The sequence below is a fragment of the Tenrec ecaudatus genome, chromosome 5 (assembly GCF_050624435.1).
Source record: "Tenrec ecaudatus isolate mTenEca1 chromosome 5, mTenEca1.hap1, whole genome shotgun sequence".
Taxonomy (NCBI): domain Eukaryota; kingdom Metazoa; phylum Chordata; class Mammalia; order Afrosoricida; family Tenrecidae; genus Tenrec; species Tenrec ecaudatus.
Genome location: NC_134534.1, coordinates 169,520,356 through 169,538,468, shown reverse-complemented (window position 1 = coordinate 169,538,468; position 18,113 = coordinate 169,520,356). Strand labels below are relative to the sequence as shown.

The 18,113-nt window shown below is 54.3% G+C and overlaps 1 protein-coding gene across 5 annotated transcripts in view; it reads left to right on the top strand.

The window, feature by feature from the left end:
- MGLL (monoglyceride lipase) overlaps positions 1–18,113 on the top strand; it is a 126,692-nt gene that overhangs the window by 99,428 nt on the left and 9,151 nt on the right. For all 5 annotated transcript variants that reach the window (XM_075550271.1, XM_075550268.1, XM_075550270.1 and 2 more), the window contains exons 4-6: positions 306–442; positions 1,846–1,956; positions 10,376–10,465. In XM_075550271.1, the coding sequence (XP_075406386.1) occupies positions 306–442; positions 1,846–1,956; positions 10,376–10,465 (338 nt within the window). The remainder of the gene's footprint in view (positions 1–305; positions 443–1,845; positions 1,957–10,375; positions 10,466–18,113) is intronic.

The following is an 18,113-nucleotide window of genomic DNA, read 5'->3' as shown; positions in this document are numbered from 1 at the left end:
GTGTGTGGGGGGGGGGTCTCTTCTGAGAACTCTGCAGGGCCACTGCTTCCCAGTTTTGTGACATCACACTGTTTTGTTAACCACCCTGCACCCTCCTGTCCTGATCTGGAAAATGGGGCGACGTCAGACTGGGAAGTGTGGCTGGCGCCGGCTAGGCAAGGTGGCACATTCCAAGTGCCTGCCTGATGGAAGGGCCTCAGGAAAGAGCCCCCCATCGTGCTGGTGAGGGGCCCACTGGGCTTTGCTGGGTAGAGTCAAACTCTGGGTAACACTGCCTGTCTTTTTCCTCCCCCATTCCCTTCCAGTTGGTCACGGTCAGAGCGAAGGAGAGAGGATGGTGGTGTCTGACTTCCAAGTTTTCATTAGGGATGTGCTGCAGCATGTGGACGTCATGCAGAAAGACTACCCCGCGCTTCCTGTCTTCCTCCTGGGCCACTCCATGGTAAGCAGACCCTAGAGGACCTGGCTGCCCAGGGACCTGCCCAGTCCTTCTTGCCGGCGGGGGGGGGGGGGGGGGGACACAGTGCCCTCTGTCACCCTGCACTGGAGTTCCCAGGCAAGTTAGTACTTAGGAAGGCAGCCAGGTTTGGGCTCTGGAGGGAGCCAGAGGAGATGCCTATTGATTCCTTGGGGTTCCCGGCCATATGCCAGCAAGGCCTCACTGAGGTGTGTGCGGGCCCCCTGGGAAATTGATCCTTTCAACGCCCTTGGCACACGGGACTGTTTCATCACGGGGCTCCTAAGGGCACTTCTTCCTGCAGAGCCCCTTCTCCTGGTGAGTGAGAGGCCCGCAGACTGCCAAGGCCTTCGCTTCTCATTCAGGACTGTGCAGGACCCGGGCACAAAGGGGCTCTTGTGGAAGCGGTCCTACAAATGTTACTCAAAACTGCTTGGATGTCTAAAATCCTCTCAGACTCAATCAAGTGTCACCTTTCCACCAGGGTCCTTAACTGGCCGCCTCCTAGCTGACTCCCTACAGAGACACACAACACCAAACCCGGAGGGACTGCCACTGAGGTGATTCTAACTCATACCAGTATTTCCACCCCTTGAATTTGAATGTGAGCAGCCCCTGGCTCTGTTCAAGGAGCCCCTGGGTGGACTCGGCATTCTCAGAGCCTTCCTGCAAGGTGAGAGGCAAGCTCACCCAGAGGTGCCTAAGGAGAGAGACTTGATGCTCTACCTCCCCAAACCCAGCCACTGACCACCCTCGGGAGCACAGGGCTACTCCGACCCGGGGCCACCGTCCACTGGCATCGACGCCAAACGAGCTGGTGCTTGTTTGGACCTTGTCTGGGTCGGGTTCTACATTCTGTGCATGGGCCTGGAAGACCTCTGCTCTTGTTGAAACACCCTGCTGGTTTCTCAACAAAGGAGCAGGCCTGGCTTCGTCCCCACCGTCTAACGTCACTAGATGGTGTTTGTGGGGTCTTTGGGGAACTAGGAAGAACGGTAACCATCCCTGAGCACTGCCAAGAAGCCTTGCACGAGGCCCGAAGGAATGAATGCATTGGGGGGTTGCCAGCTATCGGCCTTGAAATGAAGCAGGGGCATGTTGTGGTTTAACTTGGGGCTCACAAGCAAGAACCACATTGATATCTCCCTGAAATGTTTCCTCTTGGAAAACCCGGGGAGTGGAGAGAGGGGTCCCCCCCCAAAAAAAACCAGTTATAATGAAATCATCGCAGATCTAGTTTAGCCAACATGTAGTGGTTTCCATTCCCAGGTGGGATCTTCAGGAGTCCCCGCCAGGCCTGCACCCTCGGGTGGGCGGAGTGGTTCAGCCTGCCTTTGAAGATGAATTCGGGGTGTGACTTGTAACAATCGCGTCCATTTGTCTGGCAGGGGGGAGCCATTGCCATCCTTGCCGCCGCAGACAGGCCAGGCTACTTCTCCGGTATGGTTCTCATCTCGCCCTTGGTTATCGCAAATCCAGAGTCAGCAACAACTTTCAAGGTAAGAGGGCTTCTGGTTCGGAGGGACTGCAGCCACTGCTGGGCCTTGGCGGAGCCTGCCTGTAGGGCCAGGATCTGGGTTAAAGGGCCCGCATCTGTTCTGTGACTGCAAGTGCGTTTGTGTTCATATCGAGACCGAATCAAACATTGTTGCCACCGGAATTCAGTCACTTCTGAAGTCGGATGGCTTTGCTTCTTTTGTTTTTGTGTTTGTTTTCCTCCCCAAAACAGAAGAAAAAACATTTCCTCTTTGTGTGTGCTTTATGGGTGAATGTTACAAGGAAAAACAAAACAAAACGATTATCCATGTGTTATTGATCCTACAAAGTACTCTTGTTAACAAGTCAGCTGTTAACAACAAAGCTTAAAGTGGTTGTGGTGGAATACTGCCAACTTGAGCCAAACAATGGCCCTTAATAATAACAAAGTGTCCCTGAGCACTTTCACCTCTAAACCTGGCTGCTGTATCACTTTCTTTCTGTGGCTACAATGTTGTATGACCATGCCTGTGAGCGGAACATCCTTTCCTTTTCCTGGGCCTGTCAAGGAACAAAGGCATCAAGCCCAGGGAGCTGACAAACAACTGGAAATTGAGCCAGCGCCTTCCTCCCTGTAAAGGAGCTGAAAGGAGCCGCCTCAGCCAAGCCCACGGCAGGGACAACGTGGGTCAGTGGCGTGTTGAGGTAGACCAAGGCAGTGGAGAATACGGCCCCGTGTGTTCCCAGGGGGTGCCCATCTTCACTCAATGGACCAGAGGGTTAGACTGCCCCAAGCCTGTTCTCAGGGCTCTGGGGGAGAGCTGATGCTTGGCGGGCATGGTAGTCACCACACCATCCGTGCACCATCTGTGCACTGAGTCGCATCCACTCCGGAGGACACTGTGACTTTCCCTGGCTGCGCCTCCCCAGACAGCGGGACCGTCAGTCCTGGCGTTAACTCCTTCGCAGGCTTTCTTCTCAATTGTCGGGCTTTTGCATGCCATGAGGAGGCTGAAAATGTCATGGCTGGGGTTAGGGCAGCGGCTCTCAACCTGTTGGGTCGAGACCCCTTTGGGGGTGGAATGACCCTTTCACAGGGGTCACCCGATCCATAACAGTAGCAAAGTGACAGTGATGAAGTAGCAGCAAAAATAATTTTATGGTCAGGGTGGGGGGTCCCCACCACATGAGGAACTGTGTAAGAAGGTTGAGTGATACCATAGTCTTCCACATGACATCTTTGCTCCTGAGCACTTGGAAGTGGGCTCCTGCATCAGATTTGCCCAATGCACTGTGTCCTTTGGTTCCTGGGCAGCTGCTCCCATGAGCCTGGACTATAGATCCTGGGCTCCTCTGTTTATTTGTGCCTGGCAGCTCCCACTCTCCCTCAAGCTTACCTGCCTCCCAGGATTGCTCATGGAACAGGCACACCTGTGTTTTACAGATGGGAAACCGAGGCTTCAAAGGATGAGTGACTTGACAGTGTCTCCTGGCTGGTGGAGTGGGCTTCCCCTCGCCATCCAGGATGCTTTCTTCTAGAATAAGATCTAGGGACCCGCGGGGGAGGGAGAGCAGTGAGGCCTGTAACCAGAGTGACAGGGTTTCCTCCTGGGGTCCGCAGAGGCTCCTGTGAACCCTGAGCGCCACCAGCCACCAGGGCAACCTTTCAGAGCTTGATGCTAATAGATCACTTTGTCAAATCAGGAACCAGCTGTCCCTGTGGAATGCCGGTCTGCCCTTAGGAACCAAGACAAATTAGAGACCCTTTGGCCCAAGATTTTGAAAACCCACCCTCCCCACCTGATCAATCTGTTGCTTACATGAAGCGCAGCCGTTCTGGCTGAGGGAGACTGTGATCCATTGGCCTCCCCTGTCCACAATGATCCGATCAGCCGCCACACACTTCCTAGTCTTGCCTGCCGGCCTGCCTTCCGTAAAGCCCTTGGTAGGTTCAAACAACTGACCTTGCAGGTAGCCGACCAGCCTGTAACCCACACTGCCTCCAAGGTCTCATACCATGGGAAAGACAAGATTCAAAAGGATCAAGGACTTAAGACGTGCAGACTAAAACCATGAAGTACTTTAAAGAACAAGCAAGGGCAAGCTTGTCCGGCCTGGCTTTTATCATTGAGTTATCTAGCATAATCATAACAGCACCAACCGTAACAGATGCCATAAATAAATGGCGCCTCATAAAATCAAAGCCATTTGTCCATCAAAAGGTTTTACCGAAAAATGTGAAAACATAAGCTATTGACGGTGAGATTATCTTCAGAAACTTTGCACCCAGTGAGAATCTAATAACCAGAAGTTACATCTGTAACTTCAACAGCTTGATTTAAAAAGACAAATAGCCCAATCCTAAAATGAGAAAACAGCTCCAATAGACATTTAGCCAAAGTCCTTTGGCAGATGACCACCAAACCCAGGAAAAGACACTCAGCATGCGTTGTCATCAGAACCACGGGGAGATAGCATTTCACTCTCACTAGGATGGCTAAGAGTTTAAAAACTAATCACAACAGGAATAAAAGCCATGGGTAACCCACGCTGATGAGGAGAGGGGACGATGCAGACCACCACCCACTGCTGAAGGGAGTGCTACACGGTGCAGCCCTCGTGGAAAAGTGTCCTGAGCAGTTCCTCAACAAACTAAAATGAGGATTACCACGTCACCCACCCGGCAGCTCCACAACGAAGTAGGTCCCTGGACGACTTGAAGGCGGAGACTTGTACACCTGTGTTCCTTGCAGCACTGTTCACAGTAAAGTGGAAGCACCCTAAACAACCATCACCAACCAGATGATGGATCAGCCAAATGGGATGCACGCATACACTGGAACACTGCTCAGCCAGAAGGAGAAACTAAGCCTCCTTGAGAGTGCCGTAGTACAGACAGCGCTCCAAGATTGCGGGGGGTGGGGTGGAACGTGCTTTTTGCAAGGCCCTTTGGTCTGTGTGTTCATGGTGGTGGAAATATTGCACTGATGAAGCACAGGGTTGCACGGCTGATTATTGTAATTGCTGTGCTCCTGGAAAGAGGGGAATTGGCCCAAACTGTGCGATGGCTACCTGACAATCCCAACAAGAGTAACTGCGGAGGCCGCTTGTGTATAACGAAACACCTCATGGGATTTGAGTTCCTGCTTTGGCGGTTCAGGGTCCTGGTCGCAGGGGACCTCCCAGTTCCTTGGACCAATAATATGCCTAGTGCTTCTGTTCCACCTCCTGGTTTGATATGTTTATGCCTGAGGTCTAGCAAGCTTGCAGGTTGCCCCCTGTGGTGCAACAATTGTTTCCCATTTCCCTAGGGCACCAGAGGAACCAAGAGTTGGGTATAAAAGGAGGACAAGGAATGTGTAAGGGTTCTTAGTGGCACCAACGGTTAAGCATTTGGGCTGCACCTGCTCAATAGGAAAAGATATGGTCCTCTGATCTTTTTGTTGTTTTTTTTAAATCATTTTATTGGGGCTCTTACAACTCTATCACCATCCATTCATCCATCCATTATGTCAAGCAAATTTGTACCTATGTTGCCATCATCATTCTCAAAACATTTTCTTACTACTTGAACCCTTGGTATCAGCTCCTCATTTATTTTTCCCTCCCTACCTCATGCACCCTTGATAATTTATAAATTATACACCTACCACTGCCTCCCTTCACCCACTTTTCTGTTGTCCATCCCCTTGGGGGTGCGGGGAGGTTAAAGAAAATTGAGAGTTTGGGAAACCCCATGGAGGACTAGTACTCTCACCTACAGGGTCTCTCTGAGTCAGAACCCACTTGACAGTGGTGGGTTGGTTTAAGTTGTTTAATGGGAAGTGTGGCTAATTGCCTCCATGAGTGACTGCCTCCTACCTAGTCAGCCTGCTACCATGTATGAACCTTTTGAGCAGAGATTCTGTAGAAGAACACACATCCAAAATGGGGCATGCAGAACACATCATTAGGTTTTCATGGATGGCAGACTCCTGGAGCCAGGAAGCTTGAATGAACTTCTGAAACTGTTGCCCTAAGATAACCTTTAAACCATGAACAACAACAAAAAAAATGTCCCCTGAAGTCTTCTTAATACCAAACCACATTTTAGCTGAAATGTTTTGTTCTAAAAATCAAACTGCCCTAAGCATGAAGCTCTTTTACCAACTACCTGTGCTGGAGCGCATGAACAACAGACAGGTGAAATATTAGCCAGGTGTCTTGGCGGGCAGTGTGTTTACATCGGTGGGGGAGAACACTCAGGAAGAAGGCAGCCACTGGTGGTTGCGTGTAGCAGCTGGTGGTCGGTGCGTGTTTGCCGAGAGTCTGCTCCGGTACACATGAGTGAGGGAAACAAGGAGTGGGGAAGGAGGATGCCTGGTGGTTGATGAGGTCCTCTCATGGAGGTGAGTTCAGCGGCTCATGTGTCAGCGAAGGCAGTGCTCGAGTTCGTGCCCTGGCACAGAGGAGAAACCCGCAGCTGCCCGGCTGGAAGAGTGTCAACCCCAGTCTCCCCACATGTGCTTTCTCAGGGATAAAACACAGGGGCAGGGGCAGAGGGTCTCAGAGCCCCTCTTTCTCCAGGAGCTCTATGGCAGGGGAGCTGAGACGAGACAGGTAAAGAGGGAGGGGAGATGGGTGGAGGACACACTGAATCCTCCTTCCCTCCCACCCCGCCCCCCTGCACGTTCTCCCTGGGAGTCCTGGGGGAGGACGCTGGAATCAGCCCGGTGCTTCCCAGAGATGATCTTCTCCATCAGCGGGAAGCACTTGCTGGGAGGGGTTCCCATGAGAAACCTGTACTCAGAGAGTCGTGTGACATCCTGTCTCATTTCATCTTAGCAGAGAGCAATCATTCTCCAGTTTTGAACACAGAAATGAGGCCTATGGTCATAATTGGCATCCCCTTGAGCACCGGTTCAGGCCAGTGCGTGTAACAGGGTGTTCCCTTTCACCCCCAAGTATGCAAGATCAACTGCCTGCCCTTGACCTTAACCCACTTCCTACCTGAATGTCACTCATCCGGTTTTTGTCAATGGAACCCAGCAGGGAGAGGCGCAGGATGTGGGGCATGGGACATGGGAGAATGGTTGTTCTTTGAGACATGGGGTACATTTAGGCCGAGGAGTTTGCTGTGCAATGGCTGGTCACTCAGTCCTGGGGATCTTCAAAAAGACTTCCTTGAATACTCTTGGAGGATTCAGTACAACTCCTAAATGCATTTGTGCCCAGGGTCTTCTAGGCATGAGACACAACAGTGAGCGGGCAGCCCTGATACAAGCCCGGGCTTCCAGGCTTGGGTACTTAAAAAAACTCACTGCTGTGAAGTTGAAGCCGACCCTAGTGACTCTTAAGGACAGGGAAGAACTGCCCTTTAGAGTTTCTGAGACTGTCCCTCTTCACGGGAATAAAAAGCTTCGTCTTTCTCCCTCGGAGAGTCAAAAGCCAAGTGTGGCCCCAGGGTTTTGCTGTATCGTGGACCTGCCTTCTCTCAGTGACTGTGCTCATAGAAGGCAGGGGTTTTGTGCCTCTCTGTACAGGTCAGCAGGCTGCTGACCCCACTTTAAGAGACAGCCATTATAAGTACCTTTGTCCTATGACGTCTTTGCTGGGCAAAAGCTTACAAATTATTTGAGCGAGTCATTAAAACCTTCTGGATGCATAAAGGCCTCTATGGTCAATATCCGGCATTTATACTGAGTTTCCAGGAGTTCTCCAAGAACGACATGGCTTTGTGCCACACTTGAACGTCCTGAGTTCCGTGCCAGGAGGTCTGGCCTCTGTGGCGGGTGAAATAACGTGGGGTTCTTGGAGAAGAGCCACATATCACACACTTGTCTCTGCTCCAAATAGCACGTTCACTGGATTATTCATTGAGACAATGTTCATGGGCTTTTCACGGGCTCAGCCAGAAAGGAAGAAGGGGCTGTCTGCACAGGTCCAGGTACATTGCACCGCTCATGCATTCAACCCTTAGAAGCACCTGCCTCCCGAAGTCTCAGAGTTGGATATCTACCTCCCTCACATGGCTGCTCCCCAGGTTGCCCATAGCTGTGTTCTTGTGGCCAATGGTCCTGACCACAGTGAGGGGCTTTTCCCTTGAGCCACCTCTCTAAAGCTGGGTCCATAGCTCTCTCTATACTCCCGCAGGTCTTGCCCAGCAGTTTGATCAAGGTGGCCCAAGCACCAGCTGTGATAGTATCTTGGATCCCACTGCCTTTCTTGGTGAGCCGCTCCTCCTATACCATGACGAGGGGGTCTGTTTCCTCCTTTATAAATAGGTGCTCCACCCCCTCCTCCTCACTCACTGACGGCAGGGGAGCAGCACGCCCAAAAGAGCATCAGGGCAGGTGTGTCTAGTGCCCTTGCTGGGGCTGCCCTGCCTGTGTCACTTTGAAATATATAGCAAGCTACTTTTCCTAAGACTGTTTCCTTCTGTCCATTAATGCTCTAGTCCTGTTATGAACGATTACTGGTAGGACCCTAAGATTCCCCTCCCTCCATGCTTGGGCTCCAGCGAGGGCCGCCAGGTGGGCAGAAGGCCATCAAGATTGACAGGCCATGACCTGTCTGCATGTAGACGGCTCCCTTCTCCTAGGCCTTAGGTCCCTGTTTCCACCGCACCCCCACCCTCACCCCCAGTCTTTGAAAGCCCAGATCCCATCTCTCAGAGAAGCTCCCAATCAATTCCTAGAGTTCACAGAGGTTTCACCTGTGTTTGAAATGCCCAACTCCTTGCTTAGAGGTCAGAGGGCTCTGGGTGCCCCCTTCTCGGCCTTGCCTGTTATGCTGGCCCTCAGTCCACTTCAACTCCTGGACCTGCCAACAGGCCCTTCCCCCGAGGCTCCTGGGGGTGCACACTGACGCCTGATATGCCTGTGCTGAACTGCCAGGCCTGCACGACACAGCGGGGCCAGTCTTGGCCTAGAGCCTGGCTCCTCCCTGGCAGTGAACTGAAGTGTAGAAGATGTCCTCCTCCAGACAGCAGGATGGGGGTGATGCCTCTCGGGCAGGGAGAGCACCTTGGACTACAGAGGAAAGGGTGATGACTGCAGAGGAAGGGGGAGCTGAGGAAAAGAGCCGACCCGTTTCCCCTCTGTGCACTCCTTTGGCGACCAGGCCCCATCTTATTCCTGCTTGATCCCTGGTGTCCTGGGAAACATCATAACTTCAGACCACACCTCCTGGGTGCGGGGACAGCCCTCGGAAGGAAGTCGGTGTTCAAGGCCCTGGGTCTAATAGGGAAGGTCGGCAAGCTTTTGGCTTAGAGAACAGCAGTGATCCTGCCTGGGCAGGTGGGAGCTCTCAGGTGCGCCCAGCCAGAGGAGAAAGGGAGAGGGTCAGTGATGGAGAGAGGACAGCACAGCCACCTGGGCGCACACGCTCATTTAAGGGAACAAAGGCCCCCTCCTCACAGGGATGCTGTGGAGGTTTGAAGCCGGCCCGGACACAGCTTCCCTCTGGGCCCAGAGGGTCATCTCCCAGCCACGTGATGCGTCCTTGCAGGGCCCTGCCAGTGTCTCCTCCCACCTTCCCCGTGATTCTAATTTCAGCATTTCACAGCTCCCCTTCGAAATAGCATCTCTCATCCCCCGGTGTCTGCACACATTTCAGAAATGCAAACAGCCTCTCTCTGAGCAGGGTGTGAGGTCCGCGCCTAGCTCTTCCTGGTAACTAAGCAAGCTTCCCAGAGAGGCAGGCGAGGGAGCATGGTGGGCAGGGGACTCCCGCCCAAGGCAGGGCTGAACTCAGGGAATGCATAATAAGCTCCTACTGTGTGCTCTGCCCACGGGCACAAGTGGCCCAGCTCAGCCAGCCCAAGGGGTCCCCAGGAGGGGTCCAGGATCCCGTTTGCAGGAAGGAAATGGAGACTCACAATGTTCTGAGCCTTGCCCGGATTCACCAGGGAGCACAGCCAAGATCCATCCGATCCAGGCCTCCTTTCCTGCCACCTCGCCTTCCAGGCCTGCTGGTGGCTATTTTTATTTCCTGAGAAGAGAAGCCACCATGATAGGCAGGTGCACTCTGATCAGAGCAGGCTCCTTTCCGGGCCCTTCCCGGTCGCTCTGCCTCCCTCCCAGGTGATAGGGGTCAGTGAGGGAGGGGGGTGCTGTTATTTTCAGTGTGCCCAGAGCCTGCCTAGGCAGCTCCTGCAAATCATCCAAAATTGCAACAGTGGGGAGATAGCTGCACCCCAACCAAGGCAGGCAGAAACAGCCCCGCCACTGCTGCGGCCAGCCCGAGGCCCGCCTCTCTCACTCACCAACAGTGGTTAGGGGTCAGCGCTGCCAGCACCTGTCTGAGCCTGCCTAGAGAATGCCTTGGGGTTCCCTGTCGAGCACCCCTGGCTGATGATCAGTTTGGGCATCTTTTTCCTCACTTCACTGTCAGCTGTCAGTCGGGGAAAGCCGGGTGGGGACTCCACTGAGACTCACAGCTCCTGTCTTCCCTCCTGGCTAGGTCCTTGCCGCGAAAGTGCTCAACCTTGTCCTGCCCAACTTGTCCCTCGGGCCCATCGATGCCAGTGTCCTCTCTCGGAATAAGTCAGAGGTGAGACTCTCTGAATGTGGTATGGGGGGTGGGGGGGACAGATGGGGTGGCAGGGGCTGGTGAGGGGCAGACCCCTGAGTTCTGGTTCTGCCCACAGCCGGCAGCATTTACTGGTGGGTAACAGGTACGGAGATGCCTGCGATGTTGTCTGTCTTCCGGGTGGCAGGGGAGAGATGTGAGGTTGAACTGGGTCCTAAGCCTGCCAGAGGGGCAGACCAGATAAAGGGTATAGGTCAGTCCATACCCTTTGGGTCGCAAGTGACCAAGGCAAAGGAAGTAAAGCAAAGGGGGTATTGGTTTACTGGGGAGCGAACTACATGTTTTAGGCATGGCTGGGTTCCGGGCTTGGAAGTCTTGTTCTCTCTCTCTCTCTCTCTCTCTCTCTCTCTCTCTCTCTCTCTCTCTCTCACACACACACACACACACACACACACACACACACACACACACACTCTCCAGCTGTCATTTCTTCTGATCTGGCTTCATCCCCAGCCAGGTCTCCCCAGTTAGAGGCAACGCTGGCAACTAGCAGCTTTACCTGAGCATCCCCCATAGAAAGCGAGCATCTCCCTCCAGGACGACTCAGGGCTGACACTTTCTGGTGGATTTCCCAAGCCTGGTTTATTTGGACCAGAAAGTGGGGTGACAAAACCACCATGCCTCCTAGACTGAGCATAGAGAAGGTGGTTCCCTAGAGGAAGCATTAGGATACTGGCTGCAGCAGGGGCCGTAATGGATTCAGGCTGGGGCTGAGAGGGAGTGGCATTTCCAAGGGACCAGGGTGCCTGGTGGAAGAGATAGTGCCAGCCCAGGCATGAAGCTAGGCATGAAGCTAGCACAGGCATGAAGGCCAGTGCCCAGGCATGAAGCCCAGGCATGAAGCTAGCACAGCACGTCAGGAGTTTAGTTCAACCCGAGCCCAGAGGAGCAAGGATGCAACAAGCGACATCATGACGTCAGATCATAAAGTTCCTTGAGAGCCTCTTCCTGCAGAAACTACGGCCCTGCCAGAACCACACCACAGCCCCAAAGCAGAGCTAAGCTGCCTCCCATGACAAGCATCTAGAAGCTCAGGCAGAGGCCAGGCACCTCTGGAAGAGAGACGTTAGAACATTGTACTCACCCAGTCAACAGCCTGGCCTCTAGAGAGCCACCAAGCCCAACGTGGACAATAACAGGTCAAAGCCAGTCGTGTGCCTGAGATATGGGGTGTGAGTGAAATCCACACCGCAGCACCTGAGGCTGGTCCACGTGGAGCTGGGTCACCCAGCCCTCGCCCCTCACTGCAGCCTTGACCAGGAGGTGTGGTTCATGATGTCCCCAGCTTGTGGAGCCAGCCTGAGAGTCTGGGTGGGCTTGGTCCCAGCTGGGCGCTCTCTGGAACAAGGGTCCCTTTGGGGCTGGGGTCCAGCTGGCAGGAAGCATCAGTGGGCATCAGGAAGGCACCTGAATTATCTTCAGGAGTAAGCCAACCACTTTGCCACTCTTCAGCCTGTTTCCCCTGCCTTGGGAACTTGAGCTCACTTCCGCACTGGCTCCCTCAAAGCCCTGAGAGATGGAGTGGGGTGCTCCGGGGGGGGGGGGCTTTCCTTGGCCTCCTTGGGAGGCAGTGGTGGGCTCCCACTTCATCATGAAAGCCAAGCTCCTGGCCCCTCAAGTCATTTATCAAGTGGTCCTCTTGCCATGTATGTGGCTTGACATGGGGGCAGGGGGTAGCTGGGAGGGTCTGGACTACTCGGGAACGACACTGTCCACTAGAAACTTGCTTTAAAAAACTCATAGGACCTCCCCAACCCCCAACCCTGGTCTTTTTATTAAAATCATTTTATTGGGGCTCGTACAACTCTTATCACAATCCATACATACATCCATTGTGTCAAGCACATTTGTACATTTGTTGCCAACATCATTCTCAAAACATTTGCTTTCTACTTGAGCTTTTGGTATCAGCTCCTCATTTTCCCTTCCCTCACAGCTCCCCACTCCCTCATGAACCCTTGATAATTTATAAATTATTATTTGGTCATATCTTACACTGTCAGACGTCTCCCTTCACCCACTTTTCGGTTGTCCATTCCCCAGGGAGGAGGTTATATGTAGATTCTTGTAATCGGTTCCTGCTTTCTACCCCACCCTCCCGGCATCACCACTCTCCCCGCTGGTCCAAAGGGATCATACATCCTGGATTCCCAACCCTGGTCTTTCTGAGAGAGTATTTTAGTGAAGACTAAAAAAAAAAAAAATACTCCAGAAGGCAGGTTTGTTCTGAGAAAAGACCCAGGTTCAGGGAGCAGTCAGATGCCGAGTAGCAGGTGTGGTTTCAGGTGATCCTGTCAGGAAGGAGGCCAGTCCACCTGGCTCACAGATGCGGCAACAGCAGCCCAGATCGGTTAAGTGACTCGCCAGCTGAGGTCACTCATCCAGGCAGAGCCTGATGGGAGACCAAGGTGATTAGAAAGCCCGTGAGCCCGTGGGCTGGTGTTTATATCCACAAGGGTTTTTTTCCCTCTCATCAACCTGGAAGGGGGTGCAGGTGGGGGGATCTGCCCTGTGGGCGGGGGCCCTCCACCTGCCAGCTCCCAGGAGTGGCCCTTGCTTTACTGCACCTCTCCAGTGAGCCAGCTAGCATTGCCATAGCTGTGCCAAGACAGCAATGGGTTTTCTGAAGGGGCGAGAGCTCCCCGTGAGCGCTTGGCCTGCTGCATCCAGATGCAAGCCCAAGTTGTTGATCTCGCTGGCGGGAACAAGGTGGGCCAGGGGATGATCAAGATAAAATGGTCCCATGCCCTCATTTAAAAAATAAGAAAAAAGTATCTAATTCCCAAGCTTCCAGCTCATGTTTGAAACCACAATGGAAAATTCCACTGGAGTCCAGTGTGCCGTCGGGGGGGCGGGGGCGGCCCCACCCTCTGTTCCCTGCCTCTGGGGTCTGCATCCCCCACCACGCACTGGGGGCTCCCAGCCAGCCAGGTATGGGCCACGCAGGAAGGGAGGTGGCTGGCCAGCCCATGGGCAGGCTCCCACTGGGTTAAATGAAGAGGCGAACCCCCCCCCCCCCCGCAGGGAGCACCAGCCCCTGCCAGCGACACTCTATGGTTCCTTTGAACGTGTTGCTGAGCGCTAAAAATAGCCGAGCCAGGGGCAGAATGTGTTCAGGAAAGGCTCCTCCTGAATCTAACACGGGTGTCTCGAGGCTCATCTTTAGCTGAGCTCGTCCCCCACGGAGCCGGGCTGCTCTGAAGGCTGAGAAAGAAACACACTTACCTAACGAGCTAGGGAAGCAGGCGCTGCAGGGCAGGCAGCCAGGTACCGCCTCTGGGAAGCCCCTGGGCTCTGTGGTCCAGGGTCACAAGCAGGGTGTTTGTTGGTGGTGTGCAGTCGCAAGTGTGCTCACAACAACCTAGAGTTGTTAGCACAGCCCCCGCACTAGCCTCACTTTACAGCTGCCACCCACGTCTCCCCGAAAGTGTGAAGCCTCGAGGCGGTGCAGGGAAATTGCCTTTGTGCGTCTGTCTCGCCAAGCCCCTGGGCTCGGGTCACTCCCAGTCCTGTGCCAGGCACCATCGCCCTTCTGTCTGCCCCCCTTGGTACCAGCGCTTATTGGCAGCTTCAGATGCTTGAGCCTAGAGAGGGCGAGCCACCGACCCACAGCTTGGAGGGAAAAGAGCCAAGCCCCGATCTTGCAACCTCGCCAAGCCGGTGCTGTGCCCAGCCCTGCCCCCTGCCCCCGATGTCACATCATCCTCCCCCCACCATGGGTGTGGAGGGGAGAGGAAGTCAGGATAAACTGCGGAAGGCCTCCCCAGCAGTTGATAATGTCCAACTACCTAATCCTGGGGCGCGCTCGGCTTTCTTTGCAGCCGGCCGTGCAATTGAGTCACGCCAGGGGAAGAGAGGAGGCACCAGGACTCTGAGCACAGTGTGTCCTAGGGACAGCCACTGTTGACATGTTGAGGCAGTTTGTCTAATAGAACCCACTCCTCGTTCCTATAAATACCCCTGGACGCCCTCCAGGCACATTCCGGCTAGTGGATATTCCTGGCGGGCCGGCCATATGGTGAGGAGCTGCTGACTCTGCCTCCCTCCATGGCTGTCATCGCTGCCCCTGTCCCCTCCCAGCCTCTCAGATGCATCCAGCACCGAAGATTAGATGATAACGCACCTGTCATCTACATGCCTCTCACCTACACCTCTCAGCAAGCTTCATGCCTCCTGTCCCCAGGCCTCCTGCCGAGGGGTGGAAAGCGTGGCCGCATTTAGCCTTTGACTAATTGTAGCCACAGCTAAAGACACCGCGGCCTCCCACGCTGGTCCCCAGGATACTCCACACAGACGTCCCTCCTGAGAACAAAAGGGGTGGCTGGTGCGCTGGAAGTCCTGCTGGGCAGCCTGGCTTGATTCGGTGCCATCCTTCAGGTGGTCTGGTTCTCACCGGTCCACTCCCGGAGGCCACGGAAACCTCACCGATGCATAACATAGCCTGCGCTGCCGCTTTGACCCCTGCACCTTCAGGCCCCTTGATCCCGGCGTCCTCAGACGCCTCCTATCCACAGCCCTCCCTCCCTCCCTCCCTTTGGGAGAAGCAGCCTTGAGAGGCTGGCCCTGGAGAGGCCCTGCTTTAATTGCTGCTGCGGCAAAGCTGGTGACCGCAGGGAGGCTTCCTGGGGAGACGGTGCCAACAGCAAGGCAGCGCAGTGCCCAGAAGACCCAGCTGCACTTCCCTCCCGGGGAAAGGGGGGATGGGCAATGCTCCCAGAGCTCAGGATTGCACCCCCACTTACAGCCGGGGTCTGGATGTGAGCAGTCTGCTAGGCCCTAGGCTAAGTCCCAGAACCCGACAGTCACACTCTGGGGCCCCAGACCCTGAGGCTCGGCCTGCCCAAGGACGTTGGCCAAGGGTGTCCGGGCAGAGAATGTGGCAACTGTCCACCCAGCAAACGAGAGGGCTCAGCATCAGTCCGTGACGCTGTCCTCCAGTGTGGAAGAGGACGTTTTCCAAATCTGCCCCCAAAGTTCGCGCAGGCCCTGCCTCTAGATGCACCCCACTGCAAACATCCCCTCTGATGTCAGTTTATTGATTTCGTTTGTTTAATTTAAACCTGTACATGAGAATTCCAACCTTGATCTCTTGTGTGGCTGCATTGTTGGGCCGTGAGCTGCAGACACCACGACCTTTGGCTCCTGAGATCTTCGGCGTGTGGGGCCTGAGGACCAGGACCCAGGATGAGGGTCCTGCCCACACAGCGATGTCATGCCCTGGTGTCGCCTCCTGTAGCCCACGTGGTACATTCCTCGTTTGTCATCACCTTTTGCTTGAAAGACTGGAGACTACCTGGTCTTGCTGCGTTGGGAGCAGCAGTCATGAAAGGGCCCAGCAGTGTGGCCCGGAAGTCCCCGCTTTTCCCCTGATTTCTTCAGTCCTGGGCCTGGGGAGAGTGCGCTGGCTACATTTTTTCTCCTCTCTTTGGCTGCATGGAGTGCGGGGAGTGTCTGGGGGGTCACGCTTCAGGGACTCTCCACGCCACAGGAGCACAGGAGGCAGATGTTGGGCCCCATGCCTGGATGTGGCCCCCTAGGGTTCCCAGAGAATGGCCAGCCCCTGGCAGGAGCTTGGGACAAACGAGGCAGACCAGGTACCCAGGCCCAGGGCCTGCCTGCACCAAGCCCAGCTCCTTGCTCCGAAATGCCTGTGGGCTCAGAAACACCCAGGAGTGCAAACATTCAGAGCGAAAGTCACTCTGGGGAGGAAAGAATGCTCCCATGCCCTTGATACAATAGTGATCCTTTAAGTGTGGACCAACACCACTAGCTAAGCCAGTCGCCCTCAAAGGAACTCCATCAGAGCCCTCACTGAACTGCCGTAGCCCTGGCCGCTCAGAATCCTGAGTGCTAACGGCTTGTCTGCTTGACTGCTCACAGAGCGACTGGCCGTTGAAAACCATGCCATGGTGCTTGGCAGAGTGCGTGCTGGTGGTTTGCTTTTGAAAGATCACAGCCAAGAGACCCCCGGGAGCACAGTTCTCTCTGCATCACCCGGAGTCTGGATCAACTTGACAGCAAGGGGCTGCGGGTTGGGTTCCTCTTCCAGGGCTGTGCAAACAGCCAACACGCTCAGCTGCTAGCCACAGGCCACCCAGAGGCACCTCAGAAGAAAGGCCTGGTGACGGGCTTCTAGAACTCCAACCACGGGAAACATTCTAGATCACAATTCTCCGCCAACACGCGTGAGGTCACCGTGTGCTGGAGTCCACTGGACGGCAGTCGTGATGTGGGGCTTTAAAGGGGATTTTCTCCGGCTCTTGTTGCCGTCGCCATTGTCGACTTGGTCAGAGCCGGTGGAGAAGGCAGGTTGAGCTAGACAGAGGCAAAGACGCAGACGCCCCAGGGGTCCGTCACCTGTTAGAGGAGGCTTGGGCTTGAGGAGAGGTAGCACAGGTGGTTGCCCAGCAGACGAGAGCAGCCGTAGGTGGGGGCTTCTGGACCCAGAAACCTCCAGCCACATGGGCCTGTAGGTTCAGAGGAGGAACCTGCCGGAGGAGTCGCTGTGAGGAGGCGGCTGGGGTCCAGGGTGAGTTGAAACCCCTCAGGGCAGTGGAGGAAAGGACCTGAAGATGAAGGAACAGCTGCCCAGGGGCCCAAAGGCGCAGAAAAGAGATGGAGGAAGGGAGAGGATGGGGAGAGCAGAGTTAGGTCCTCCCAAGAGTCAGAGTCTGCTCCAACTGGGACCCCACGTTCAACAGAAAGAAATTGCCCAGTCATCACCATCTCACATTGGTCTTCATGTCTGAGCCTACAGCTGTAGCCACTGGGTCAACCCAGCTCATGATGGCCTTCCCGTTTGGCACTGACTCTCGACCATAGCGTCGTTCTCCAGGGACTGCACTCTCCTGACAGGATGTCCAAGGGACATTAGACCAAGCCTCAAGATCCTCATTTCTCAGGAGCGCTCTCACCGTACTTCTTGTTTTTTTAAAAAAAAATCATTTTATTGGGGGCTCATAGAGCTCTTAGCACAATCTACACACCCTTCCATTGTGTCAGCCACATTTGCACATGTGTTGCCATCATCATTCTCAAAACGTTTTCTTTCTACTTGAGCCCTTGGTATCAGCTCCTCATTTTTCCCCTCCCTCCATTACTAATCCTTGATAATTTATAAATTATTACTTTTTTCACGTCTTATACTGACCAATGTCTCCCTTTACCCCCTATTCTGTTGTCCATCCACCTGGGAGGGGGTTATATGTAGATCCTTGTGATCAGTTCCCCCTTTCTACTCCCACCTTCCCCTTACCCTCCTGCTATCGCTACTCTCATTATTGGTCCTGAGGGGATCATCTGCCCTGGATCCCCTGTGTTTCCAGTTGCTATCTGTTCCAGTGTACATCCTCTGGTCTAGCCAGATTTGTAAGGTAGAATTGGGGTCATGATAGTGGGGGGGGGGGGGTGATGGGAGGAAGCATTAAAGAACAAGAGGAAAGCTGTATGTTTCATTGGTGCTACACTGCACCCTGACTGGCTCGTCTCTTCCTTGTGGCCCTTCTGTAGGGGTGTCCAATTGTCTACAGATGGACTTTAGGTCTTCACTTTGCACTCCCTCTCATTCACATTGATAGGATTTTTTGTTCTGGGTCTTTGATGCCTGATA